The 19,619-nt window shown below is 43.1% G+C and overlaps 1 protein-coding gene across 2 annotated transcripts in view; it reads right to left on the reverse strand.

Annotated features, from left to right (window-relative positions):
* LOC117235667 overlaps positions 1-19,619 on the reverse strand; it is a 213,608-nt gene that overhangs the window by 120,858 nt on the left and 73,131 nt on the right. For both annotated transcript variants that reach the window (XM_033497925.1, XM_033497933.1), the window contains one exon: positions 4,973-5,095. In XM_033497925.1, the coding sequence (XP_033353816.1) occupies positions 4,973-5,095 (123 nt within the window). The remainder of the gene's footprint in view (positions 1-4,972; positions 5,096-19,619) is intronic.

Below are 19,619 nucleotides of genomic sequence, written 5' to 3' on the forward strand. Positions count from 1 at the left end.
TACATAACTGTCAAGTTTGCAGGAAATCTCCTATAATCATATCGCTCGATTCTCATTAGTACGATCGTCTTTATTCGATAAACAGACTATTGGTTTGCCCTGACAACCTCAAAATCAATCATCCAAGAGAGTCCCAGAAATTAAAAGACACACAAACCACAGGCGTCTCGATGATCGTACCTTCTCGAACCTGGAACGCAACGTAATCGAAAGATTACAGAGGAGAAAAGAAAACTCACGAGATAGAACATGGAAGGGGTGGTCGTTATTTAAGGACGTAAGTAGCACCAGCCGCAAAATGCCACCGATGCCTTTTAATAAGAGAGTCTTGCCATACCATATCCTCTGGTCGACGCGTTATTACTTTGGACGTCTGCATACTTGGTACGCCTCCGTCTGTGCCTTCATCACCGAGAAGCAACTCCTGCTGAGGATCGCAGCCTACACGGTATGACGTGGCGTGTAACTGCAAATAGATAGGTGGAAAAAGAGTGCTCAAACGGAACGACCGGCTCATATAAGGTTCAGCCGGTTCACAAGTATCCGTACACATGGACCGAGGTTCCGAGAAGTCACGAAATCCCAAATCGACTAGGAATCCCCTTCCCACGCATCCTCTATCGACCGATTTTCTGGACAAGCCTCTCTAGCGGGTCGGCTGTCAAGCGCACAACCCTCAGGAAACTGGAAAGGTACGCTCACGAAATTTCACTTCGGACAGCAAAATGGAAACTGAATCCTTGTTGTCGGCCAGAATGGCTGAATACAGCGAATACGATGTCCACCCGCTGATTTATCATGGACTTTGTTCGTTAACACGATGACGAGCCGCGGTACTTTATTCGTTTTCATCGTCGACTTTCCACTGGCGGTTTTAAGGTTTAACGTTGGTCCGTTTGTAACAGTTAGCACGTTCGTAGAAGAGAAGAGGAACAGTGAAAGAAAGCTCGTTTCTTCGATATCAAGAACAGAGTACGTTCGTAGTTGCGCTATTTGCCGGGAAATTTTCAATGAAAATGTATTGAGCAGATAAAGCCGGATACTCGAAGAGACAAAACTCGCCGAATGAAACGCAAATTCTTTGAATTTTGCGATCAACGAAAGCAAAATGGAACGAATATTTTGCGATATGTGACAGAGAAACAATGAATTTAAGCGTTCCATTGAAACTGGAATTATTCGTGAGCGCCGTGAAAATCAGTGACGAATCGTCGCTACTTTCGAATAAAGTAAAAGCATTTATTAATCAGGTTGCAGGTAACAACAAATCGATTACGTAAATTAAAATAGGACAGTGCACAGGAGCGAAATGTGCACAAAGGGAACGAAGCGGGCCATTCAAGTTGCGCAATTAAACGATCGTTCAATCAGAATTATGCAAGCGATATCGAATAAACATTCAACTGGCACAGACAGTTTGTCGAGAATGAATAAGCTTTAAGTGTAAGATCAACGTCGAAAGCAGTTTACGGAATAACAGCTTCCTATCTGCGAAGATTTTCCTAGAATCCAGCGATCATTTTCATCGATAAGGTTAACACGAAATGGAGGTCCGCTATGGTCGACAATATTCATCGTATGGGGCACTAGCGCGCGAAATAAGGGTTGCGGATAAGATTATGGCAGCTCCTGTGGTTGTTCAGGGAATGTTAACGATCTGGAAAACCGTTCATATTGGTACTTTCTATATCGTGTTTCTTATCCACAGTTTTCTGCTGACTTACAAATATTCGACAAATCGTTGCTCCGATCGATATTACATTTCTTACAAGTTTTTCTATTATCGTCACCTTAAAAAGAAACATTTTCTGACCGCCGATACAGATTTTTTACAGTTTTGTCATATAGATATTATGCTCGTACGCTATTTGATTCGATTATCGAAAGTGGAGATAACAATGTAACTTTTTCAACAGCAATTATTCGCAAAACGTAGCTAACGATAAGTTTCAAAGCAACGCTAACTCCGCTAACTACGAAACTTCTTTTACGAGTGTAATTGCGCTGATGAAATTGCAGTGCACGGGACTATCTAAGAGACAACAGCGGTATATGGTTGGAAATGCGTCGAGTACATCGACAACTTCCGCTTGACCTATCTCTATGCGTTCCGCAGCTGAAATTTCGACTGGCGCCGACCGTGAACAGGAAGCCTCACGGATCGATATCTCGATTCGTGTACCGGGGGCCACACTGTTTATGGACGGATGATTATGAGCTCGATGAATGTCCATCGGTGAATCCGACGAGCCAACGAACGCGAGAATAGCATAAATGCTGGAATATTGCAACCGGGAATTGTAATTTTAGCGTAATTTACGATAACCTCGATCGCCATGGGAATCAGTGCCGCGCATATAAATAAAAACTTTCTAATTACACGACCGAGTTCCAGTCTACAGACGGAGAGCAATAGGAAAACAAAAAGGGAACGGGTCTGTCCATAAAAATAGTCGAGTAAATACGCGGTAAAAGTAGGAAAGTAGTATCTAAAAGGTAAAAAGCGCGTCGATGCCCTTTCACTTGGATTTCCCAGGGGTATTCTGAAAATTATCACAGTCCCAGAATTTCCAAGCTGAAGAATTTACGCCAGTCTCCCTCGATACGGTCTCAGAAGGCGATACCGCTAGCTTCTTTCGTATCTGTTGAATCTCTGCGCAATGAAATATCGAAATTACATAGCACGCTCCTAGCATAGATTATTCGTTTCTGATGGTCGGCGAATCGACGAAATAGATATTTCTTTGCTAACTCTCTCTTAATAACCGTAAGTCGGCCGATTCATTTACTTGTACTACTTATTTTCACGATAGCGTAAGAAGCGGCTTAGCTTTTCATCGAAGTCATGATTTATTAAATACACGGTAACTGGCATGTGCATTTTCTAAGCGGAACAGAATTAAAAATTTAATCGATGATTGTTCATTAGTGATCTCTGAAGCGAAACGCAATGAACGTTTCATGATTGAAAAAACACTTTCGCCGACGATTCATTCAAGGGTATGTAATCCAGCGTGCACGTAGACGTACGATTCTACTCGAAATTAATATTTTTCACGATGTTAAGCGATTTTGCCATGGACGAGGAAATAGTTAATTTGTAATGAAAACCATGACCGGTGGTGGTGGTGGTGACTCGACAGTCGATAGTTTTCGTCATTTTTTCGAGGCCGGTGCGTCAGCTGAATCGCGAATTGTTAATTTCGGACTGGAACCTTTCCGGCCAACTGGACTTTTCCAAGCGTTTGCTTTGAATCACGAGAAAACGCGCTAATTAATTCGCCGAAGCAGTCATTCGGAAAATAAACCGTTTCGCTCGACAACTGCTGCTGCTCTCCCGTTTGGCTACGCGATTTTTTCCACCGTGTTTCATACTTCCAACGTTTTATTTAGAATAACGATTTAATTTTTCAAGAAAAAAAGGCTCCCTCGACTATGGAATGAATGGTAGTTTCTATCATCGAATTACCGATCGACGATAAATATCTAAATTACGCCGAGATTTCGATCGTTCGTCTCCTACGTGAATCCTTGAAAAAATATAATGATTTTGCGAGGGAAAGGAGGGGCTAGTAAAGTTGCACGCGATTTAAAATGTGCCAATCAATGTGCTGAGAATTTTTTAATTACACGTAATTCACAGGAGAAGTTCTGCATGTTAATCTACTTCGCTTTGCAAAGCGTTTCTCTGTTCATGCTCGCGGTCGCACGTGTACCACGACGATATCACGCTTCCAGCCTCGTTTACTCGGTAAATTAAATACGAATTAATCCCATTTTCCCGAGACGCGTACGAAAGAGCACGTTTTAACGGTCTTTCCTACATTTTACTTTCGTTAAAGTAAAACGTATCTAATTCCATTATTATGTTGAAGGGCCGTCCTTCTGTTTGTTTTAATTTCCAGCCACGTTAGGGCTGTATTTGCCCCGATTTTTGGAGTCGTTCATTAAATTTAAACGTAATTCCCCCGGCGCGAAAACTTCATAATACAGTTATCCGAGTTATAACTCGCGCGACGTGTAAAACTACGAGCTTTGGGAAAAAGAACATCGGGAAAAAAAGAGCACCTGATTAGAGGATACGTAATATTCAAAAAGTTGGAGATTTAATCTGGCCACGGTTTGGATTTAATAATTTGCACGACACGGCCGGGCATTTCGTTCGCCAAAAGAGATTACAGTAAACGAAATCGGAGCAGCGTCGCTCAGACAACGTGTCATGGATATCAAACCATGCCAGTACTATTCCAATTATTAATATTGGATTTCTTGATACTCGCGGTTTACATTTTATCCAAATTACGCTCATTCTCGGATATAATTGTCGGTTCTCGATAAACGATATTTGTTAACATAGCTTCTGTTTATAATGGATCATTTATAACTCTCTTTTTAAGTAAAAGTACCCGAAACTGTTCGCGATCAATTATATATTAATCTCGTTCTAAACTCGTAAAATGTTCGTTAATAGTAATACCGAAGAATATAATCGTCTTCGTCGATAATATATTACGTCTATTGATATCTAGCTTCAAAATAATTTACAATGTGACAGTGGATAACCTGATTTCCGTTGCAGTTTCTGCGGATACAATAATCAGAAGAGAAAAGAGGAAGAACAGTAAAGAAGAGAAGAGAAAGAAGTGCGAAATGTACGAGGTCGTCGACCGTATCCTCGGTCCGCTCCGCTTTTTTATTTCTCGTTACATTGGGCTAAGGGAAAGCTGCTTCCACTACTCGACACCGTTCGACTTCGCGAGCCTCTAGCTTGATCCAATCGTGCCCCTCGGCTGCAATTATTTAAATCAAAGAAAACAGTTGAGAGCCGGTTCAGAAATCGCTTCCGACTCTAACGAAAGCTCTACAGGAAGTTGAATTCGACTTGTTTGCGACGTATAAAGATGTTTGCTTCTCCCTCCTTTCTCTAATACCAGTTAAAAACAATCTGAAAGAATAGTTGGTTAGTACTCACCCAGTTCTGGACCACAGACCCTCGGTATAATCTCGAGAATGGCGCTGCAGGATGGATCCTCGAAGCACAATTGACGCGCGTAAAGACAGTTCAGTATTGCAACCGGTACTTTGATGTCGGATCCTGAAAGCAGAAATATCATGGCAGACGTTAGTAATAAAGAAGAAATAAAATATCTTTATGAGGGTATACAGAGAATGAAAGTGGAAAATGGATGAGCGAACAGAGCTTCGATCGCACAGAAAATACTTAGTAATCGCCATCGCGCTGCTAAGAAAACATACGTATAATGGAACGTCGAAATGCATTCTGATTATAGGAAATCGAAGATATTCAAACGAATCAACCGAAACAATTGGAAAATAGAACAGGACGAGAAAGGGAGAAAATTCGCGCGAGGAAAACAATGGAAAGTTACGATCGCAATTTAATACACCATCCAGCAAAGCGTTTTTATTATTTATAGGCGACAGTAATATTAGCGAAGTAACTCAGTCACGAAAAATCGCGTTTATTCATCGAACGCAAATGATCAAGATTTTTCCTTCGCAACATTTTTTTCACTCGATATCGCTCGATATTACTCGACGCGAATCAAGATAAACGAATAATCGAAGTTACAATGGTAGACTAGTTCGATCGAAGCTACAGATTCAAGAGATAACGCAACTTAATTTTGCTCTAAATCAACAATACGTGGAAAAATAAAATATTCACGCAACTTTCGCTCGTTGATACGTGTAAAGGCACAATAAAAGCACACTCGAGTAAATTGAAAACGAAAGCACAAAGAGAAAAGCAATCGAGATTTCTAATTCGATTGGCTTTACAACCGGCTATCTCAACGTTCGAAATTATTCATCTACTTCTTACGTACATCGTGAAGAATTGAAAAAAAAAAAATTCGTAACGACATTTAAAAGCAGCACCCATGGCCAAGAGCATGAAAGAAAGGGACCAGGGGGAGGGAGATGGAGATGCGGTCACACGAGAAAAAACGAAAGCAGAGAGAGAAAATGGAAAACGAGGCACGAAAGAGACAGGAAAACTGCACGGACCCTCACGGATTTTTACGAGCCATTCGCGAAATGGTAGTCGATAAAAGAAGAGTGCACCCCCCCTGTAATTAATTACGAAACGTTCGCTACCGCTGGAAACAGCCATAAAAAAATGTACCACCGTATATATTCACCGTATATATATCTCATGACAGTTGTCCGTGCATATCCTGAAGCAGTGCACTAGGAAGATAGACGGATTTTTCGAATCGTAAATCGAATTCAGACCTTTTAACATGGCACCACTCTTTCGAGTTCCACCGGGCTAAGGATCGCCACTTCCGGTCTCGTTTTTTACGACTTCGTGGACACATTTTTCATGGGCTGATCTCGCTCGATGCACAGTCAAGATATTTCGAAATTAACCATACTCGACAGATTCCAAGAGAATGAAAAATGTCTTTGCTTAATGCACGCCGGGCATGGCATGTCTTTTCGTACTCGTTGAACGCGAAAAGACAGATATATACGACCGGTGAACACGAATTAGGCGGCCATTATTGTGTCATGTATTATTAAGACGCAATAACAGTCGAGAGAGAGAGAGAGAGAGAGAGAGACACACAGACTGCTCAAACGCTTCACTTTTGTTATTCTGTCCCTTATTTCGCGAATGAATCGAAGCGTGCTCCGAGAAGAGGCGAACGAGGCCAAACAAATACAGCAATTTCCTTCTTTCTATTGTTTTGAGTCGCGAAACGAAAAGTAACGCGGGCCACGGGACGCCAAAGGAAACTTTCCACGGAATATTTCATGCGTACGAGAAAATATGAATGTTTAACAACGTGTACGGGCATGCCGTGGAAGTTTACAACGCTCCGTGATGGAACTGCTCGTTTTTGCCGTGAATGTAAATTTGTTTCATGTTACTTACATGAAGTAGAACGACGCTCATACAGCCGCTTTCCACAAGCCGTCGGACGAAAAAGAATCGCCTGTCTTTAAGACAAGATGTTTCAAATATGTGGCGCAGATGGCGTCGCGATCGCAACTGCCGCCACCATACGATTCAAGTAGAAACTTTAATTCGCTAATTATATTACTCGAAAAATATATTCTCTAATCGAAAAAGTGTCAGTGATGTATCTTAAGGTATTTTTCGTTCTCATTTACGTTAAATTATTAATGGTATAACTTTTTATGAATGTCTAAAACTATTGAAATAGTTGCTCTATTGAGTCCTATGTTTATCTTCATGTTACAGTATGTTTCCCTTACGACAACGTTTCGTCAGTGTTTTGACAAGTGGTAAATTGAATGTGAAAATTAAGTGGAAAGTGAAAATTATTGAAGATATTAAACGTCAATTTCGTGTTTTGCGGGGCTATTTAAGGAAGTATTAATTGCTACGTACAACAACGTTCGGTGAGTAGAATGTAAATCTTTTTTTCGTTTTAGAATTTATATTTTATTGTACTTCAAGATGCACCAGAAAAATTACGTGCAAAATATGTTTTATACACGCTATGCGTTACTATAAAATGCTGCAACCGAAAAGATAGGTTATTCTGTTAAAGTACGTTTCTGTGTATAACAGGTTAAAGTGAAGGAAGAGAAACAGCAATTACATTTATAATTCGATGCGATTAATTAAGTTGGTAAAGCTAAGTATTTAAGAACAATTTATCGACACGATGAAGAAAGCTAAAATAATAGAAGTCCTTAAAAAGAGTAGCAGCGAATAGTAAGTAAAACGTGCGCGACCAGAGTAGAATAATATTTCCATTTAACTTCCCTTGCTCTTGAACTCACTACTTTTTCCATCTCGCTTCTTTCAGCCAGATAATTATTCATCGCTACTATGCCGTCTTTCTTTTCGGCGCCGCCTTATAATGAGACGTTTGTTTTAAGTGCACCAAGGCAGAAGCACGTTTCTTTTCTGTTTTTGCTTTTTACGACGAGCATCCCTGTCTGACGAAAACACAAGAGAAGCAAACCAGCCGAGAAAGATCAGGAAGACAAAATTCAAATGAAAAGCACAAATATCGCGGCCAGGCGAATCATGCGACGACTTACACAACCGTATACCATCGGTGTACCTCTGGTAACGATTGTTCGCGACCCAGATCGATTCGCAAAGTAACCCCATTGATCATAGTCTAGCTTCGACGTCACGACTAGAATACGATGAGAATATTCCCAACGTTAAAATATTTTCCATGTTTTTGGAAGTAGCATCTCGGTGTATCGAAGTACATCGATATCCAGTTGTGGAAAGATACGCATAACCTCTCTAATTGTGGACGCGTAATGCCCCGCAAAACGATACAGATATTGGTATCGTAACGAGTATATTTCTATCGAGGACTGGCGTACTCCTTATTCCCTAGCGTATCAGCGGTTTATAACCACGCGATAAAGCATGAGAACAACTGTGTATTCCGGCATATTGAACTAGCCAGGCAACGGTAGTAACGGTAACAAGTGGAGAGATATGCAACCACGTAATACGTAATCGCGAGTTATACCGTTACATTAATTTCATGACTTACGCAGAACGTCCATGAAATTGCGATTAATCGTGATTTACTCGTGTCGAAAGCGAGCACGGTCGGATTGCCATGCCGGTATTGCTGGACTGACTGCGAACACATCGTTTCTTGCCTAACCGAAAAATCTATAGACAATGGACGGGTATTGTTCGCTGAACTGATATACGTCGCTTAACAGAACTAACGTTTGATAATATTGCCAATATTCGACGACGGTGCTGTAACACTCTATCGCTGCGCTCATGCGCCAGCGTTACTATCAGCGACGTGCTAATACAATCTTCCGAGTAATTCCAGCTGACTCCGTTAATTGTCGGATCCTATCGTAGCCTCTCCTCAGTCAGCTGGACCTGCTAAATCACTCTCGTTGAATCCGAAGAGATCTCGAACTCGAAAATTACTTCTTCTCTCAACTGGGTACTCTTGGATTCTCTTGATGTTCTCGAGAGAGACACGGTAGAACGCGAAAACGTTCTAAATAGGCGGGAACGAAAGGTTAAAGAAACGGTGTCAGCAGTGAGCCGGGAATTCACGCGAAATCATGCGAATACAGAAAACAAAGTGGCGTGGAATAACTCGCACGTCACGATACCGAACAAACACAGTCGAATCGATACGAGAACCAGAGTATTCGTCGCGAAAGAGTCTCATGGCCAGGTCGAGCGTTTTATTTCTGTGAGAGTGAAACACGTGAGTGTGAGGAACGAAGGAAGGGGGAGAAAACGGGCGACACGCGAGCGTTACAGAACGATAAAGCATCGCCACGGATATAGCCATAATCCAGTTCGCCGGCATATTGACGAACCCACTCGGACAGTAATGCGTTACGAGTGGCTAGATAGGGAGGCGCGTAATGCGTAATCGCGCGACGCATTATGATTCACGATCGCACGCGAGCACGATAAAGTCCAGCTGTGCGAGCGCACGGATACACGAGTGTACATGTCGTGATCGTACACGCGGTCATACAGCTTAGCCTGTTTCTGCTTTCAATCATGCTTGAAAATCGGCCTACTGTTATAATAGTAACCAAGGGCTAACAAATTTTCGATTTCGCGTAAAAATATTGACTCATCCATGGAGTCGTTAGTAGGTGATGGTAAAACGTACATGCTTGTTGAGATTTATCGACGATATCTTGCTATAAGTAGATCTCTCGATAAAAAGTTGTTAGCTTTTAAGAAATCCAAGCATGAGTTGGAAATACGTGGCAAGTTAAGTCGTAGGTAGATTCGTTTTGCGTAGGGTTGTTTGTTTATAAAGAATATCTCATTTCATCTTGCTCGAGTCTCGCAGAAGCGAACGCTGTCAGGCAAAATGAGAACAATGGAAAAGATTTAATGGAACGGAACGCAAAAATAACAAACGTTGCATCTGCCTCCTGGAATAGTCGGTCGGTATTCAGACGGGATCCTGAAAAGCTGGGCTTCGAACTGCACGAATTCTGGCAAACTTTCCTTGAATAAATTAAAAAGTCGTAGACATCGCAGACGAGGACGGAGTATACTAATTTCTAACCGACCTCACTGGCTTTAAAATACGTGCCTGGCCTTCCGATCGGGGTGATTTCAACGTGCCATTCTGTCGGATAGTTTCAGAAAACTAGTCATTTCTGAACGTATCAACCTTGTTTACCTTCGTTGCATAGTAACTCGTGTGCATTATGATATGCTTAATTTTTAAGAAAAATTGTCACCGCTCTTAATCAGCTGCGTAGAGAATAATTAAATAGGAAAAAGAAGTCGTGGAAGTTGAATTGCGAACGATTGGACGCAGACAGGTGGTAACACACTTTCAACGAGGAAAAAAGGAGTAGGAATGGCATTCTTATCAAAGGCGGTTTCACGAATGAAGTGGACGGGAACAAGGTCCCAAAGCACCTAGTTGTCGCAGTGCCGTGGCACAAGCCGAGTCGCGCTATGCGGCATAATAATTATCGTCCTTCGGTGGTAGCTAACTTTATGGAATGGAAGTTCGCGCGGCTAACCCAATTGCGAGAGGGCGAAGAACGAGAGAAAAAATGAAACTTAATGGCTCCTCCCAAGAGAGCTGCAGCCACTGCAACAATTTTCCAAAGCCACACTCTATTCGTGCCTAGAGCCGGCCCGACCGACGAGTACGAATATACCGGAAAATTTCACCACGTTTCCCGAAATCAAATTTCTCAAAGTACAGAACTATGGCAGCTTTCCGCGGACCTCAACACCTTTTCTAAAATGGTCTGACAAATTAGAACACTGATTTTCTGTTGGTAAGTTACGTGAACCAAGACTACTTCATTAGATAAGCTTGAAAATTCTCGACGTTTCCAGGCAAATATACTTTCTAATAATATTTATTCAGAGGAACTCTGTGTCGTTAGAAACAAGTATCAGGGGATTCCATTTTGTACGTGCATGGAAATACACATCACTGTACGGTCACGAGGGATCATCGAGGTCGCGTTATCGATAGCTAAGATCGTAGAAGTTCAACTTCCGAGTTAATTATGATGAATCCTATGGTCCTTCGTTCGCACCAACTTTGTCCAGGTAATATAACGCAGGACAATATTCTACTTTAATCGTTGTTTCATTGAAGGAAGAACAGATGTCAAAAGGAATTGGGAGTCAGACTCTATTTGCCGGGTTTCGAAATCGCAGAAGAATGTGGGTTTAACGCAAAAGGACAAACAAGGAAAACTTTTTCCCTTCAATCCCGAGTTTCGTCTTAGAGGAGAAAATCCTTTATCGTGGCCGCCTTCGTCCGGAGAAAATCCGTTTGAGCATTTCAGTGCACGGATATATTTAATTATCTCGACGATGGTGGACGAAAGGTGCTAGAGATAATTCCAGAAGGTCGCCGGAGAAGGGCCGAAACTTTTGCACTCGAACTGCGTTACGACGCCTGGCAGAAAGTATAACTCTCCTGTCTTATTATATATAGATCTAGCTGGCAATTGGAACTTCCGCCTGAGCGGTTACTTCCGCCGCCTTACACAGCTTCTCTGTTCTCGTCGTTCGGCCTTCTTTCCGCCCTTCTTATCCCTTCCCAAGCTAGCCACGCTTAAGCGAGTCGATATTACACGTTCTGTCTCGCGTTCTTTCTTTTCTGATGAAATGGATTCTTCTCCTTCCGCCTCTATCGGAAACGCGAGGCTATACTTCCGCCGTTTGTTCGACGCTGCAGTACGTGCGGCGGAGCAACGATAACAAATATAGTTCGCAGCGAGAAGAACCGCACTTTGATCGTCTTTGGTCGAAATACTTACGTCTGGTGGCCTCAAATTTTTCAACATCGAGACCACAAATATACAGACCATTATCTCATTGTTTGCGCAAATGATCCGCTTTGTTAGTTGATTTGTCACAAATGCGCGGTGCACCAACAAGATAATAGACATCATTTACAAATCTACAAATTACTAATTATTATTATACTATTTTCATGATACAAACAATCGGTTATCACGGTCTTTTCACTCGTCTCTGGAAATGAATCCGACGAAAAGGAATTTTATATTAATCAACGTTAAACTGTATTCAGTACATATGGTCAGAGGATGACCCAATAAATACCTCAAATACCATTGGCAGATAAAATGACATTATCGCGGTTCGATTAATTTTCAAACAATCGAGTTACAGGGTCAATCTGCATCGGGAGACTTGGATAGTCTTTCTGCTTCCATTGCACGTGTTTTCCACGTCGCTGCGTTTAATTGACTAATGCACGAATATCGCAAAACCATTCGAACGATTATATTGGAAAAATTAAAAACTACGGGTCCTAATAAACTCGAAATTCGTGCATACTTCGCAATTTTTCTCCGAAAGCTTCGACGCGTAAGAAATATTTCCACTAGAATACACGTTGCGAGCTATCTCCAGACGTTTAAATCAGTCGGGTAGACCAGAGGCGTGCCTTTTCATTATACGGCACTCTTTTTCCGACCTGCCTTATCTCGCGGCCAGGAAGCCGTGATTTTTCACTACCGTTATCTCGCAAGAATGCGAGCATCGCATAATTTGTCGAGTGTCTTTTTCGCAGCTCGTTTGTTCTCGAGATTTTGGAAATTCTCTTAATATCGTGCGCACGCACTATCAAAAAATGCCCGTTTTTTAAAGGGACGCCTGTCGCGGTTCGGAGAAATCCACGCGAGAAAATACGTTTCCCGGCCGAAAGTTGCGTTCGTTGTACACCAAGGTTTGGAACGATCACAAAAGGAAAATAACTGGAGTGAATGCTTATGTCACAGGTGCGCACGGTTTTTGCCATTTCGCTGAATCGAATCGATAGAATCTGTGTCGAAATTTAGAACGGGTTTCGTTAACGCGAATAATGAAATTAATTTATTATTTAATAATTAATTCTCATCTTCTGGAAGTATCGAATTAACGCCCGATTAGAAAGCTGTAAAGAAACAAACGATAAATGTATAATCTCCTTCGCTAGTTACAAGTGAGTGATTCGCCAGTTTATTCGGCGAACAATAGAGATTCGGTGCTGGCTAGAACGCCGGAGAGTAGAGAGCAAGAATTTACATCAACTAACTATGCAATTTTGCATCCCTTTTTATAACCTTTAGTCGGAGCCGAGATCGCCGTACAGTCTGTCGTTCCTTTGATCACATCACCGTACAGAAAACTCCCCCTTGTCCCCGAAACTTCGTTATTCCGATTTTCGTCTCCGCTTTGTCCCCGTTTTCCTGTCTTTTTTATCGAACGTGATTCGGGTTTGTAACCTTGCAACGTCGTCTGTTACATCCCGTATACCGACGGTAGACTCTATCGTCCGCTTAATAAACAAACAAAACCGACTAAAAAATTCAACCAAAAATTCGTAACTTTGTTTGCTCGCCGGTGGACAACCGATCAGGAGAAGGGTGGAAAGCGGAGAGAAGGAGACAGGGATAGAGCGAACGAACACGAGGATAGAGGATGAAGGAGGAACCACCACGTCCAGCGGACAATCCTACGAATCGATATATGGGACAGTGATTTTCAATTATCGGTTCGGTAGGAAACTCGTGCGCCGCTGCTGTTCATCCGTAGCTGACCAACAGATCATGAGATGTTATCGTTTTCGGCGCAACCGACGACGCGGATGATGCTTGATCCTCTTCAGGAATATCAGTCCGCGTCAGAATTTGTCCGGAGATTTTCCCTCGAACCGATTCGTCGATCGTTCAACCACGATTAAAGTGTTTTCCATCGACCAGAGCGTACGACGGACGCACCTAACTTTATCCGACTTTCTCCGCCTAGCATTTTCCACGAATTACTATTTTGCCCGATCTTATTTCGCACGTGATATCTCGCGATGTATCCTTCGCTTCCTTATTTTCGTCATTTATCGACGAGACGCGTACGTACGATCGAAAGAAATGCAGGTATTTTTGTACGATCGCTTACAAAACCAATCAACGAGCTTCCACGATTAATGCGTTAATTAAAACCGATCGGACATTTTCATCGGCGTAGAAGAACGTATCGAAAACGAATCTTCCTGTAAATCCTCTACCTATATGTTTTCAGATAAAACGCATTACCGGCGTATAGCGAACGATTCGAAACATGGAGCTGTTGGACGAACGAGAAAGGAACGGACGGTAAAAGTCGCGCTTAATACGTTGCTGCACCGCCGATCTCCGAGTGTCGAAGAAGTCGCGTACAACTAAAATCCGGCAAGAAGCATCGAGATTATCCTTCGAACGCGTGCAATGGCACAAAAAATCACTGTTCCAGAGGACAACGAAGTTCACGGGAGCCGCGCCTCACGGATTTGCAAGGGATTTCCTGTGGAATTCGGTGGAACGCGATTAAAATGTTCGCCAGCTTGCGCGATGGATACAGATAGATTGAGAGATAGCGATGTATAGAGATGTAGGGGTGCGTTGTCACGGTGTGCACGCGTGCACGCGTGTAACACGAGGCGCGTACACGGACGGAAAGGGGGTCAGCGGGAACGCGAAATCCCTGTTTAATTTCGATAGAAGGTCGTGTAAGCCCCGCTGTCTCGCCGGAATAAATCCAGATCCTGTTGCGAAGTATGATCGCCGTGCTGATGATGTTATCGTGCTCAGCTAATCATCCGGTATAATCGCATTTCGCGAAACAACGGAATCCCTGTGGAAAAAAAATCGAAAAACTGTTCGCTCGTTTAATCGGCCCGGTTGGCTCGTCTTCCCCGCAGGCAACCAGAAAGAAACTAATACTCCTTTCAAACCGATGGTAGCTATTAATACGGTTTGCCCGTTTCTCTCCAAGTTCCATATTTTCCTTCCTTTTTCCTATCCCTTTGCGCCAACGATTCTCGTTATACGTGGACAGTATGAATTTGTTGCAGTTTTTGTTGTCAGTGAGGGAATACATTTAATTTCGATAAAGTTCCGATTGCTTCGTAGCGATGTACAACCGAATAAATCAGGATTACGGGATGAAAGGATACGCGGGTACGCATTGACAATAATATTCCGCTCGATTTAATTAAACCGAAAGTATTCTGCTTTTCTTTCCACTGTAGCACGGACGGACGCGCACCGCAAAATCTTCTTTCGCAACATCGGATAGAATTCTATAAAAATGATTGCTTTATTTTCAAATATTTGACAATCGTTCGATCGACCCGCCGATAGCACACCCATTTCCAATCGCGATTTCAACCGGCAGATATGCTTCTCGAGCGCGGGTCTCTTTGCCACGCGCTCGCTACTGCATCACGAGAGTAATCAATGGAAAAACGTGGCAGTATATCGCGATCTTCGGACCTACGCTTCAAAGACCCATCCTCTCACATTTTACGACAAACTTTCACTATGTTAATTCACGATATTCGAGACTCGATCTAGATGCGAGTGTTGTAGAATTGAAAATTCTCGTACGATCGTTGTCTCGAAAAATCGCAACCCTAACATTACCGATACCCGACAAGGTGAAAGACCTTTCCGGATAACGAAGGCACGTGCAAGCCTCTGCTTGAAAAGCATTCAGCCGTTCAACCGAGCCGCTATCATATCTCGCGAAGTTAGGTCAGCCTCGGTTATTATTCCGACGATATAATCGTCCAGAACTATGTATCGATAACGAGAGGCATTACACTTGAGCACACGGTTGCGCGTCATCGCTCCCGATACACCCTAAATTGGCCTTGATAACTAGCCGACCTTTCCCGAGCATCGAAGAAACTCGCCTAAAGTCGAATTTACGTTGATCGCGGTCGAAAATTTATCGAATCGATAACAAATTCGAGTCAGTCTAGTTGCTGCTCGAAGCACGCAGCTTCTCTTTGCCATTAACAGAGAAATGAATTTTAAGAATTTTATTCGGCGAAACCGACTTTTATTTAGACCGGTGAATGATCGTACGCGATTCCGTGGCACGTATACCTCTGGTAGCTGTTAAAGTTTCGATCGAAGAACAGCCAGTAGCGTATATTTCTTGCTTTCCTTTTTTAATCTAATCGACTATATTTATTTCGTTGCGCGAATCACAAAAGAAGTAAATAACGCAAGCTACGGTTAGATTTAGAAGTTATCCATGAGATACATCTAATTGGACAGAATAGACGAACTATAGGGAAAGGTCGCGGTCCACGTTAATAATTTATCAACATGCATAATTATAATTTCACAGGGGCCCGGTTTTGGCTAAAGATAATGCATAATCTATCAGGCGATTGATTGGAAGATTAAGTAGACCCTGTGCGATAGAAATTTGTCGGTGAAAAATCTAGAATAACAGAGGAGGTTCTACCGTTCGGCTATGCCTCGGTTCTCCGCTTTAATAAAAGTTAAAACTAACTAGCGTTTCTAAAGCTTTGCCTGGCAGAGCAAAAATAAACGAGCTCTCGAGGGTTGATTTTCTTTTTACACGTAGATTTCGTTATTGAATCAACCAAACGCGATACGTGCGAACAAAAATCATTGTGTGGGGCTGTTTGACGGTAGCGAAGCCAATCACGACGCAGATAATGATCGCATCTAGGCACACGCCAACGTGGAAGACTTTAATTGCCAGGCACGAATCGATTTGTCGCCGCCGTGCCACGAGGGAACCTATCGTGTGCACGAACGACCTTCCATCCTATTTTTACTCTCTATACCCTTTTTCGTCGTCAGTTTTCGGACTACGAATTCCCGCTTATCCCTGTGTCGCTCTTCCACTCTATCAACCTTTCGAAACAAGCATATAGCAGGATAAGCAGAAATTTCCTTACGTTCAGCCGCTAATATAAATACCTGCTATCGATCAAAATCTCCAACAGTCAACGAATAGTCGTCCGCATTTATCAAGTAGAAAGTCCCGGGGACAAGCTAAAATCGTAGAAGCCCTGTAGGATAATGCATCCGACGTACCTACAAATGGCTAGGCGTTCACCGTGAAAAAGGGGAACGGTATCCAAGCGAAGTTGCCATATCGCTATCGAGAAGTCGCGAGGGCGAGGGTGGAGGGCGTAGAAAAGGAACGACACTTCGGTAAGTTAGTTTCAGTCTGCGGGGACGTTTTTAAAAGTTCGGGAGCCTGCGGAACTCGGCGAGCCACGAGTTTCCGCAAGAAGGCGCGGTCCTTTACGGCGTCCTTCGGTACCTCGCCACCATCGGCAATGCCACCGCCGCGCCGCCTCCTAGTCGGCAAGCTTCTCTTCTATTTTTCTCCGGCGCACTTTGTCTCCTTAACAGCTTTTATCTCACAACGATTCGCGCACGAGCGTACCCCATTATCGATTTCATTTCATTTCACGGCCGCTGTTTCCGCGGTGAAAACGCCGAGGAGGAAACGGTCTCGAAGGAACGCCGGGCATTCCAACCGAAAGAATCGGCCAACGTCGCCGAACGATAGACGGTTATTCGAATTTCTTCGGCCCGAGGCAATCTTCGAAGACGTCGACGAGAACCGATCGTGTTTGCAAATTGCACGCGATAACCAAATGGCCGTACCATTCTCCTTTAATTTTTCTCTCCGGTATAAGCTGCTTTCGAGTTCCAACCTGTAGTTTGCGCGCGTGCCTGTTTACACGCTATTAATCGACTCGATGTCGTTAGGAGATCGGACGTTCGCTCTTCTATGATAATAACTTTTACTCTCTCGTTCGTTTCCTCTCGTCAACGTGGACAGGCTAAGAAAGAAGTTCGAAGGCAGCATTTTGCGAAAGAACGGCTCGACGATAGACGTCTGTTCGAATCCGCTAGAGCGACGATAATCCCTGAATCAATGACAAAGAAATTCAATCGTTCTGGGAGATCGGTCGAACCGGTCGTTTCACGACGATGCTCTATTAATAATAAAATTCTTGAGCTTCGGGCCATTTCGCCAGATAGAAATCGCATGCCATCAAACTTCTACCTGCCATCGCAAATCGAAGTTCGCGCAAGTGAGAAGAACACACAGGCTCGAAACTTCGATAACGAGATTTAGTTGAATTACGTAAGAAAATCGTAAAGCTCGGACTGTAACGATGTTTCGTCTCCGATTCGATCCTCGAGTCCCTCTGGTTTCATCTCGACCCAGCTATTTACGATAGATTCGCCGTAATGCGATGTCACTTAAATGCATCGTACCTCTGTGTACACCAGTCAATGGCCGAGTCTTAAGGTCGATTCCGGTGTTTGCCCACGTACCTACCAAACGTTCACTCCCTTTATGCTCCATTTCTTGTTTAGTCGACGTTTCCTTCTGACCATAGCCGCGCTCCTTTCATCGATGAGAACCGACTAAAGCTAATGTACCGTCGCTTGCGGACGATTCTCGTACTTTCAGTACTCTCGATCAATCTGGAGGAGTACTCTCATACGTTTTATTCTCTCCTCGCGCGATTTACCTTCGTAACATCGTTTTCCGTTAACTCGCTTTTAGCGGTGATAGTTTTCATCCTCGATAGGTAACACAAGTTTGACTAACTCGCGTATAAACCAGTTGAATAATTCAATAATTGGTTTTAACCTCACTTACCAGTTGACGACTGGAGCAGGAAAGCTGACCGGCGGCGCGTTTGATTATTCAGAGGTCAATCGACACCCAAGCGGTACTAGTAATCTACGTAATACCCGACTACGAAAAGCAGAAATTTTGAAATGGCATGATCGCGCACTTAGAGCACGCGCCGCGCGATCAGAATGCAGGCGCGTTGCGTTATAAAATTAATATGTACGTGGCAGCGCGCGATCCGTTCGTCGCCGGCAAATCATTAATTACAATGATTAATTTGCTCGTATAGAGATCCATTGTGAACTGATTTATGGCGCCGATTAGTAGCATGCAATTGCGATCAGTTATCGAAAACAAGCGAGACTTCGAAAATGCCGACCAACGATTGTGAACGAATTGCCTTTAAAAAAAACATCACGACCATAGATCGTTCGTTAGAGATCTACGTATGGATCGAACAGGATGAAAGTTTGATTGCGGCGCGATGGCGAATAAATTCAAACGTCGAAACGGAAGCGATAGGTCGATGGCATGGGCGGAATTATTAACCGGGATCGCTCGCCCGCTCGAACCATGCACTTTTAAGCGTCCAATTTGTAAGAATCGTTGGAAAAAGCAAAGCTGTGCAGAACGAGGACGAGGATTTTATTTAATTCTTGCGAACAACAGATGCACGCAATCACGACGAGGTTCGTGCACTGTCTCTTCATCGCTAGACCGTCCAAGGAAAAACATACTAAATCACTCGAACTAATGAACGACGTCGGCGAGCGCACTCTTGCTTTCTTCCGTGTTCCATTCGCTCCTCGTCTCTCTCGCTCTCTTTCGAGGAAATATAAAAACAACGAAAAGTCCGTGTAAAATCCTCCCGGTGAAGGGGATGTAGCAAGCAGAGAGGAACGAAGGGAAAAATGGAAAGAGGAAGCAATTTAATTATAGCACGACAAAGGATGAAAACGCTCTCGTGTTCCGATGTGTGTTTGCGGGACACGTGAGATTTAATACCGCATGATGAATCGCTCCCTGTGCTTATTTTTAATCGGAAAAAATATACAACCCGGGATAATGAACGAAATTCAACTTGAAGAGCGCAATCGTTGCAGGTTCCACGTCGTAATTACACAGGACGATTCTTTTCTGAATTAACTCCGGCGAAGAATCGAAATTAATTTGTCAAAGAGAGAAGCTCGAC

Source organism: Bombus vosnesenskii, unplaced genomic scaffold (genome assembly GCF_011952255.1).
Source record: "Bombus vosnesenskii isolate JDL3184/JDL3185 unplaced genomic scaffold, Bvos_JDL3184-5_v1.1 scf7180000013264, whole genome shotgun sequence".
Taxonomy (NCBI): Eukaryota; Metazoa; Arthropoda; class Insecta; order Hymenoptera; family Apidae; genus Bombus; species Bombus vosnesenskii.